The 10,684-nt window shown below is 39.8% G+C and overlaps 2 protein-coding genes across 2 annotated transcripts; both read left to right on the top strand.

Moving 5' to 3' along the window:
* Nucleotides 1–654: 654 nt before the first annotated feature.
* LOC129113414 (tripartite motif-containing protein 16-like) lies at nt 655–3,304 on the top strand. Its single transcript, XM_054625685.1, has one exon. The coding sequence runs from the start codon at nt 762–764 to the stop codon at nt 2,427–2,429; it is 1,668 nt and encodes a 555-aa protein (XP_054481660.1). The 5' UTR covers nt 655–761; the 3' UTR covers nt 2,430–3,304.
* A 3,005-nt stretch (nt 3,305–6,309) lies between these two features.
* On the top strand, nt 6,310–8,580 carry LOC129114083 (tripartite motif-containing protein 16-like). Its single transcript, XM_054626601.1, has one exon. It carries the CDS (start codon nt 6,343–6,345, stop codon nt 8,008–8,010), a length of 1,668 nt encoding a protein of 555 aa, XP_054482576.1. The 5' UTR covers nt 6,310–6,342; the 3' UTR covers nt 8,011–8,580.
* The last annotated feature ends 2,104 nt before the right edge of the window (nt 8,581–10,684 follow it).

The following is a 10,684-nucleotide window of genomic DNA, read 5'->3' as shown; positions in this document are numbered from 1 at the left end:
TCAGGTAGAAGAAAACACAGAGCCAATTAAGTATGTATGATTGTTAAACAAAAAATAATAAGTTCAATATACAAAGAACTGTATTGAAAGTTCCCAGAAATAACAGGAAAACCCATCTCTGATGCATTATTTACAGAAAATAATCATCAAATTCAACAAAATCGCTCTTTTTACGCAAACTTGTGTTTGCTATTTGAGTAAATGGTAGGCTAAAGTTAATAAAGTGCCTTGTTTTTAAAAAATATGTAGTTTTTCTAATACCATATCTCTATGGACTTAATTTGGATTATTCAATGTTTACTTATTAGTGCTCTACATACTCTACATAGTGTTAGTGGAAGTAGTAGCATTATAAGTTGTAGTATATTCCATTTGGAACACTGTTTCCCAGAGCATGTATCTAATTATTATTCTGTATTTATCTGAACGGCAGAATGTAACTGAGGGTTAAAGAAACACGCAACTCTCAAACCATTCCTCTTCCTGGAATGAAGCACAACTTAACCCCACACCGACTGTATTTACTGGTTATAGCGGAGGTTCCTCCTGCTCAAAGTCTATTCAGCTCTGACACTTTTCTGTCCCTCCCCTTTCACAGATCTACCAGTTTAAGGATGGGTGTAAACACCATGTGATCAACTGTAAGAGCTGGAAAGCCCATACGCTGCAGATCAGAGGATAAACATTGAGGAAATTATCACAGCTTTTATCTGGAAACAGAGAACGAAACTTACTGACACTCGCTGTCGTCTAGAGAAGAAATGGCACAGCAAGGGATTCAGCTGAATCGAGAAAAACGGAGCTGTTCAATCTGTCTGGATCTCCTGAAGGATCCGGTGACTATCCCCTGTGGGCACAGCTACTGCATGAGCTGTATTAAAGACTGCTGGGATGAGGAGAATCAGAAGAAGGAAACGCACAGCTGCCCTCAGTGCAGACAGAGCTTCAGACCGAGGCCTGCCCTGGTGAAAAATACCTTGTTAGCAGAGTTAGTGGAGGAACTGAAGGAAGTAGGACTCCAAGCTGCTTCATCTGATCCTTCCTATGCGGGACCTGGAGACGTGGCCTGTGATTTATGCTCAGGGAAGAAGCTGAAAGCCCTCAAGTCCTGCCTGATGTGTATGGCCTCTTACTGTGAGCAACACCTCCAGCCTCACTACGATGCAGCTCCATTAAAGAAACACAAGCTGGTTGAAGCCACTTTAAAGCTCCAGGAGAACATCTGCTCTCGCCACGACGAGGTGATGAAGATTTTCTGCCGCACTGATCAGCAGTGCATCTGCTATCTGTGCTCCATGGATGACCATAAAGGTCACGACACAGTCTCCGCTGCCGCAGAGAGGGCTGAGAGGCAGACGGAGCTCGGGGCGAGTCGGCAAAAGATCCAACGGAGAGTCCAGGACACCGAGACAAATGTCAAAGTGCTTCAACAGAGGGTGGGGGCTATCAATCTTACGGCTGATGAAGCTGTGAGGGACAGTGAGAAGATGTTCACAGAGTTGAGGCGTCTTATTGATAAAAGAAGCTCTGAAGTGAAGCAGCAGATCAGATCCCAGCAGAAAACTCAAGTGAAGCAAGCTGAAGAGTTTGTGGAAAAGCTGCAGCAGGAGATCACTGAGCTGCGGAGGAAAGACGCTGAGATGGAGCTGCTCTCAAGCACAGAGGATCACCTCCATTTCCTGACCAGCTACCCCTCGCTGTCCTGTCTGAGCGAGTCTACAGACTTACCCAGCATTGATACCCATCCTCTTCACTCATTTAAGCATGTGGCAGCGGCTGTGTCGGAGGCCAGAGATAAACTGCAGGCTGTTCTGAGTGAGGAGTCGAGAAAAATCTCCCTGGCAGTGACTGAAGTCGATGTTTTACTGCCTCAAGCAGAGCCCAAAACCAGAGATGAATTCATGAAATATTCTTGTCAACTCACACTGGATCCAAATACGGCACATAGACATTTGTCATTGAGTGACGGGAACAGAAAAGCAACATTAATGGAAGACAAACAGTTATATTTGGCTCACCCAGACAGATTTCTTAAAAGGTGGCAAGTCCTGAGTAGAGAGGGTCTGACTGGACGCTGTTACTGGGAGGTGAAGTGGAGCGGGACAGTTTTTATAGCAGTTGCATACAAAGATATTAGCAGAACAGGGACCAGGGATGAATGTGGGTTTGGATTTAATAACAAATCTTGGTCATTGAAATGTTTCAGTGGTGGTTATGAATTCAGACATAACAAAATTCATAGTTCCGTCTCGGGCCCTCAGTCCTCCACAATAGGAGTTTATCTGGATCACAGTGCAGGTACTCTGTCTTACTACAGCGTTTCTAAAACCATGACTCTCCTCCACAGAGTCCAGACCACGTTCACTCAGCCTCTCTATCCTGGATTATGGATTCCACAAAAATCTGGAAACAATGCTGAGTTGTGTTAGCTCAAGCAGACAGGAGTTTAAAGAACGATTCGTCTCTAATCAGTAAATGTAGAGGTGTGTCTGCACTGCTACAATCAAACATAGTCGGTGGGATTGTGGTGATTTTTTTCTTCTAGGATTTATATTGTTTTGTTTGCGTCATAGCATTTATTGAAAATGTGTAAATGTCTTTTTTTTTGCTTTGTAGCAATTTAACTATCTTGCTTTGTGAAATTTGATTTCTAGGGTTTATGTAGTTTTGTTTGTGTCAGAGCAATTCAATGAACCTGTGAGAAGATAGTTTTTTAGCTGCTTCATAGGAATTTAACTCTCTTGCTTTTACGTTATATTTAATAAAAAAAATTTATTATATACTGAGCATGTTAAATATTGCATATGCAAAACATCTGCTGTTTTTTTTATTGTCACTCTTTAAATTTAATTCATTTCATTTTAATAGTCTAAATTATGTATGAAAAATAATATTAGAATAAAGAGTTGTGTGTAAATATGTATTCACGCAGATTTTTTGGTCATCTGCCAAATGAATGTAATATAAAATATAAATAATAGTTATTTTTAATTTTACCGTATCTTCATGAGCATAAGTTGTGTAATTTAGTGTTTACTTTTTAATACATACTGCTGTCTGTGTGCTGCCACTGTACTGATATTGTAAAATCACAATACTTTTTTTATGTTTTAAATTCATGCAAAAAAGTACATCAGTGCAAATGATATCATTTTACATGTAACCCTCTGAAAAGTATTTTGCTAATCATCTTTCTTAGAGTGAAGTCAAGTGTCTTTACATGGTGACAATTTTTGGGGAAAACATTAATGAATGGTCAAAATCCTGCAAATACATAAATTGTTGACATGTCAGCATTTAATCAATAAACTGTTCTTCCTTATAAAGACAAACTGTGTTCTTCCTTTTACTGTCAGAGTAAAATGTAAATCTGTTGGTTTCCTACTTAATTGATTTCTAATCAATCCGTTTTTAAAGATATTTAGTAAGAGACAAAAAAACAAACACAATCAAATGAGCCCCATTTATAATAAAACTTTGACTCTTTTGCAAAGGAAAACATTTTAAGACAATATTCCAGCAGAATGTGTTACTTTAGGATTTATTACACAACTTTTGAACATTCCGCAACAATCATGCAAGAATAAATTGGGAATTATGGAAAGCTTTATAATAATAATAATAATAATAATAATAACATTTATTTATAAAGCGCTTTTCACAGACAGTGGTCATAAAGTGCTTAACAGCAGCGGAATTGCAGTCAAGCAAGAAAACAAAAACAAATCAATAAAAACAAGACATAAGACATTAAAACGTGTTAAAAAGGTACAGAAGACAGTCAATAAACAATAAAAACGTAAGTTAAAAACAGTCCTGGAGCATGAGTTCTAAGGCGAGTGCTTGGGTAAGAAAACAGGGATGAAGAAGTTCTGCTACATATGCAGGAGTCTGACCGTGTAGTGATCTGTAAGTAAGGGTGAGAATTTTGAAGTGTATCCTATATTCAACAGGGAGCCAGTGGAGAGATTTGAGAATGGGGGTGATGTGAGACCGTCTATATGTCCTAGTCAGTAGTCTAGCTGCAGCATTCTGGATTGACTGTAAACGGTTAAGTGCAGATGTACTGAGTGAGGAGAATAGGGCGTTACAGTAGTCAATGCGGGAGGAAATAAATGCATGTATGAGCATCTCCAGTTCAGATTGTGATACAAGAGATCTCAGTTTACCAATGTTTCTGAGGTGGAAAAAGCTAGTTTTGGACAGCTGTTTAACATGGCGGTCAAACGACAAGGATTTGTCAAAACTTACCCCTAGATTTCGCAGGTTGGAGTTGCCAGCAGAGATGAGTGGACCAATGCTGTGCTCGATAATAGGGACAACTTCATCCGGTGAAATATTCATGACATCCGTCTTATCAGCATTAAGTTGTAAAGAAGTTTTAGCTGTCAAGTCCCTTATAGCATTTACACAGTCTAGAGGCTTAGAAAGACTAACAACCTCACTGGGTTTAAATGAAAGACGGAGTTGTATGTCATCCGCATATAAATGATATGCCACATTATATGCACTTGTAATCTTTCCTAAAGGTAATAAATATAAAGAAAACAACAAAGGGCCAAGGACTGAGCCCTGCGGTACACCACATGGCAGTTTGGTGGTATCAGACACAAACTCTCCAGCAGAGACCGTAAAACTTCTGTCAGTGAGGTACGATGAAATCCAGTCCAATGCTATGCCAGAAATGCCTACCCAATGACGTAGACTCTCAATGAAGATGTAATGGTCTACAGTGTCGAATGCAGAGCTGAGGTCGAGAAGTACTAAGACAGAGCAATCACCTGCATCAGAAGACATCAATAAATCATTTGAAACCCTAAGGAGAGCGGTTTCAGTAGAGTGATGTTCACGAAACCCTGACTGGAACTTATCGTACACGTTATGCCTCTCCAGTGCAGCAGTAAGTTGGTTAGCCAAAACCTTTTCTAAGATTTTAGAAAGAAAGGGGAGTTTTGCTATTGGCCTGTAGTTCATGGGCAAAGCTGGATCTAGGTTTGTTTTCTTTAAAACAGGCTGGATAGTTTCATGCTTAGAATAGCAGGGGACGCTTCCGGTAGACAATGATAAATTAACAATCGATGTTACAGCAGGGCCAATAATTGGCAGAACTTTCAAAAATAGAGAGGATGTTAAAACATCTAGAGGGCAAGATGTTTGCTTGATTTTCTTAATTAAGGCCATCAGGTCTTGTAGGCTGATAGGCTGGAAAGACTCCAGAACAGTAGGCGAATAAGAGGTGCTAGAGTTTCTTGAGCAAGTCCCAGGCTGAATACTGGACCTAATAGCCATTACCTTATCAATAAAAAGGGTAAGAAACTTGTTACAGTTATGTATGATTGTTAAACCAAAAATAATAAATTCATTATATAAAATAATCTATTACAAGTTCCCAGAAATAACAGGAAAACCCATCTCTGATGCATTATTCACAGAAAATAATGAATCAAAATTCAACAAAGTCGCTCTTTTTACACAAATTTGCTATTTGAGTTAATGGTAGGCTAAAGTCAATAAGGTGCCTTGTTTTTACCATGTCTCTATGGACTTAATTTGGATTATTCAATGTTTACTTATTAGTGCTCTACATACTCTACGTAGTATTAGTGGAAGTAGTAGCATTATAAGTCGTAGTATATTCTATTATTCTATTTGGGAAACCGACGCCTGCACCTCCTGACCCGTCAGCGCTCCGGCCGACTCCAGTCCCGGCTGGGCCGCAGCTTTCTCCTTCTCCTGTTCCCGCCTTGCCGCCAGAACCCCAGGTCCGAGAGACCCAGTCTCCAGAGACCCTCGCCCGACCTCCAGAGAGGCCCCGTCGGACTGGTCGTCCTCCAGTTCGCCCCCCCAGAAGGGTTCTGCCTGTCCACCTTGCCTCATTCTTCGAGGATTCTGACTCTGCAGCCTCGGAGGAGTTCATCATTAGAAAAGCATGATATTGTAGAGACAGACAGTGAAACAATTCTATTAATTGTGTCAAACAAAACCTTTGGATTTTTATTTGAGAAAGAGATTAAGTTTGCGAAGTAAGCAGTTCTAGCTTCCTTTACTGCAATATTAAAAGAAACTCTGAGATCTTTGAGATATGTGCGATGCACTTCTAGCCCAGTGGCTTTCCATAACCGCTCTGTCTTACGACACTTTTGTGGCTTTTTTTTAATTTTATTGGCTATAGGGGAGGTTCCTCCTGCTCAAAGTCTATTCCATGTGACCATGTGATCAACTGTAAGAGCTGAAAAGCCCATACGCTGCAGATCAGTGGATAAACATTGAGGAAATGATAACAGCTTTTATCTGGAAACAGAGAACGAAACTTACTGACACTCGCTGTCGTCTAGAGAAGAAATGGCACAGCAAGGGATTCAGCTGAATCGAGAAAAACTGAGCTGTTCAATCTGTCTGGATCTCCTGAAGGATCCGGTGACTATCCCCTGTGGGCACAGCTACTGCATGAGCTGTATTAAAGACTGCTGGGATGAGGAGAATCAGAAGAAGGAAACGCACAGCTGCCCTCAGTGCAGACAGAGCTTCAGACCGAGGCCTGCCCTGGTGAAAAATACCTTGTTAGCAGAGTTAGTGGAGGAACTGAAGGAAGTAGGACTCCAAGCTGCTTCATCTGATCCTTCCTATGCGGGACCTGGAGACGTGGCCTGTGATTTATGCTCTGGGATGAAGCTGAAAGCCTTCAAGTCCTGCCTGATGTGTATGGCCTCTTACTGTGAGCAACACCTCCAGCCTCACTACGATGTTGCTCCATTAAAGAAACACAAGCTGGTTGAAGCCACTTTAAAGCTCCAGGAGAACATCTGCTCTCGCCACGACGAGGTGATGAAGATTTTCTGCCGCACTGATCAGCAGTGCATCTGCTATCTCTGCTCCATGGATGACCATAAAGGTCACGACACAGTCTCCGCTGCCGCAGAGAGGGCTGAGAGGCAGACGGAGCTCAGGGCGAGTCGGCAAAAGATCCAACGGAGAGTCCAGGACACCGAGACAAATGTCAAAGTGCTTCAACAGAGGGTGGGGGCTATCAATCTTTCGGCTGATGAAGCTGTGAGGGACAGTGAGAAGATGTTCACAGAGTTGAGGCGTCTTATTGATAAAAGAAGCTCTGAAGTGAAGCAGCAGATCAGATCCCAGCAGAAAACTCAAGTGAAGCAAGCTGAAGAGTTTGTGGAAAAGCTGCAGCAGGAGATCACTGAGCTGCGGAGGAAAGACGCTGAGATGGAGCTGCTCTCAAGCACAGAGGATCACCTCCATTTCCTGACCAGCTACCCCTCGCTGTCCTGTCTGAGCGAGTCTACAGACTTACCCAGCATTGATACCCATCCTCTTCACTCATTTAAGCATGTGGCAGCGGCTGTGTCGGAGGCCAGAGATAAACTGCAGGCTGTTCTGAGTGAGGAATCCAGAAAGATCTCTCTGGCAGTGACTGAAGTCGATGTTTTACTGCCTCAAGCAGAGCCCAAAACCAGAGATGACTTCATGAAATATTCTTGTCAACTCACACTGGATCCAAATACGGCACATAAACGTTTGTCATTGAGTGACGGGAACAGAAAAGTAACATTAATGGCAGTAGAACAGTTATATTCAGACCACCCAGACAGGTTTTGTGAAAGGTGGCAGGTCCTGAGTAGAGAGGGTCTGACTGGACGCTGTTACTGGGAGGTGAAGTGGAGCGGGACAGTTTTTATAGCAGTTGCATACAAAGATATTAGCAGAACAGGGACCAGGGATGAATGTGGGTTTGGATTTAATAACAAATCTTGGTCATTGAAATGTTTCAGTGGTGGTTATGAATTCAGACATAACAAAATTCATAGTTCCGTCTCGGGCCCTCAGTCCTCCACAATAGGAGTTTATCTGGATCACAGTGCAGGTACTCTGTCTTACTACAGCGTTTCTAAAACCATGACTCTCCTCCACAGAGTCCAGACCACGTTCACTCAGCCTCTCTATCCTGGATTATGGATTGTAAATAATACTGGAGACAATGCTGAGTTGTGTTAGCTCAAGCAGACAGGAGTTCAGAGAACGATTCATCTCTAATCAGTAAATGTAGAGGCGTGTCTGCACTGCTACAATCAAACATAGTCGGTGGGACTGTGGTGATTTTTTATATTGTTTTGTTTGCGTCATAGCATTCATTGAAAATGTGTCAATGTTTTATTTTTTGCTTTATAGGAATTTAACTATCTTGCTTTTATGTTATATTTACAGAACATTTTTTAGTATATACTGAGCATGTTAAATATTTTATACGCAAAACATCTGTTGTTTTTTTTATTGTCACTCTTTAAATTGGATTAATTTTATATATCAACAGGCTGAATTATGTATGAAAAATAATATTAGAATAAAATAATAATGTGTGTATAGATGTATTTACGCAGATTGTTTTCAGCATCTGTCAAATGTATCTAATAAAAAACATAAAACAGTTATTTTTAGTTGTACCGTATCTTCATGAGCATAAGTTGTGTAATTTAGTGTTTACTTTTTAATACATACTGCTGTCTGTGTGCTGCCACTGTACTGATATTGTAAAATCACAATACTTTTTTTATGTTTTAAATGTATGCAAAAAAAGTACATCAGTAAAACTGATATCATTTTACATGTAACCCTCTGAAAAGTATTTTGCTAATCTTCCTTAGAGTGAAGTTCAAAATCCTGCAAATACATAAATTGTTGACATGCCAGCATTTAATTCCTTCCTTAAAAAGACACACAGTGTTCTTCCTTTTACTGTCAGAGTAAAATGAAAATCTGTCGGTTTCCTACTTAATTGATTTCTAATGAATCCGTTTTTAAAGATATTTTAGTAAGAGACAAAAAAACAAACACAATCAAATGAGCCCCATTTATAATAAAACTTTGACTCTTTTGCAAAGGAAAACATTTTAAGACAATATTCCAGCAGAATGTGTTACTTTAGGATTTATTACACAACTTTTGAACATTCCACAACAATCATGCAAGAATAAATTGGGAATTATGGAAAGCTTCACAAGCTTCGCCAATCACACTTCAGGAATAACTTGGCTTCACGTTGTCTCAGAAAACACTTAAAATGTGAGGTAATGTTTTTTTGAAATCATCATCTACAGACAACGGACCGTGTGTTGATTTAATGCTGACTATGGTGCGAGAAGAAAATCACTACATTTTGAAACAAAAACAAAAATAAATATTAAATAAACAAAAAAACAATGTGCACTGATTGCACTTGAAGTATTGAGAGTGTCAATAAATGAGCCTGTTATTGAGTCCATTTTAGGTAATCCACAGCCCAGAATCATCACTTAAGCTCTTTTCCCTTCCTCCTTGTCCTCACAACAAGTAAACAAAACCCGAGACATAAACAGTATTTTGTAACATATGAGTTCTTGCATCACATCCATACATTTAACAAAGTATTTTAGATTAGAAACTCAACGCTACATAGTGAAACAGATGTGCACAGACCTTCAGGGTGCTCCTTAAATACATCAGCCATTTGTTATCATGTTAAGGTCTTTTCCATTTAGAACAAGCCTGTTAACAGAGCAAAATGCCAAATATCTGAGATATTATGACAGAATTGTTGTTATGTTATTCTTACGGAAAAGGAAGTCCTGCTTAAATTCTTATTCTAATCCTAGTCTTAAACATTCTCTGTCTGAAGGACCCTTGAGATGCCCATCGGATGGCTCGTAGAAGTCCAGTGAGTCGGCTGGCCCTTTGTGCCGTTAACATTTCTAACTCAATGAGTTTTCTTTTTTTTTTGGCCTTTCTAAAAAGCTGAAACATGTTCTTGTGGTTTTCTATCCTGTTTTTTTTATTTGTAGTAACACAAATTAATAAAAATCCAACACAGCCTCTGCTCAACAGGATGTGGTTTGCCCCGTATGACACTTTATAATAATACTTTATTTCTGTTTTTAGCTGCTTTTGCCAAACACCATTTTCAGTTGTTGGTGGAGAGGAGCTGTTCCAGAAGCCTACTAATAATAATATTCATTCTTTTAGTTTTGTTATCACACAAGGTGCTTTCCAGTACAGGAGTAAATACCCAGTTAAACCAGGATATGTACATAAAAGTCCCCAAAATGGGCTTCAGCTTTTCAGTAAGAAAACCCCCCTTCATTTGCAGAAGCTTGTGGAAAAGATAACCAAAAAATGGAGCGAGACAGGCAAAGACGTATTAAACTCGTCATAGAAGAAGGACAGATGTTAACATTAAGCGTCTATATGTCTCAGTAAGCCTTGACAGTGTTTCCTATTGTGACATGTCAAAATGTTTGCACCCTACCAGTGTGTTTACCAGGCTTCACATCATCATACGCATCTATTAAAGCCTGAAAAACAAACAGGTCAAACCCATTCTAACGTCAATAAAACACACACTTCAAGATGTGAAACAGTCAGGCATCGTGTCAGAACTAAACTCAACAAAGAAATATCGGTTAAATATCAAACATGGCTACATCAGAATTATATTTAAAAAGAGAACTACTTTCAGAGTTAGATAACAGGTGATATGAATACGATAAGATGCAAGGAACTAAGTTTACATCGTCAGTGTGTAGCAATTTACAATGCATTCAAGAAACTGGGGTTTTTAATCGCTTCAGATGTGACAATTTAAAGGTTCTTTTTCCAAATTCAAACAATGATACAATCTTTAATTGGGATAGTGGTC

This window comes from Anoplopoma fimbria, chromosome 24, assembly GCF_027596085.1.
Source record: "Anoplopoma fimbria isolate UVic2021 breed Golden Eagle Sablefish chromosome 24, Afim_UVic_2022, whole genome shotgun sequence".
In the NCBI taxonomy this organism is placed as follows: Eukaryota; Metazoa; Chordata; class Actinopteri; order Perciformes; family Anoplopomatidae; genus Anoplopoma; species Anoplopoma fimbria.
Note: the sequence above shows the minus strand (reverse complement) of the source record. Positions and strands in the feature narration are given on the sequence as shown.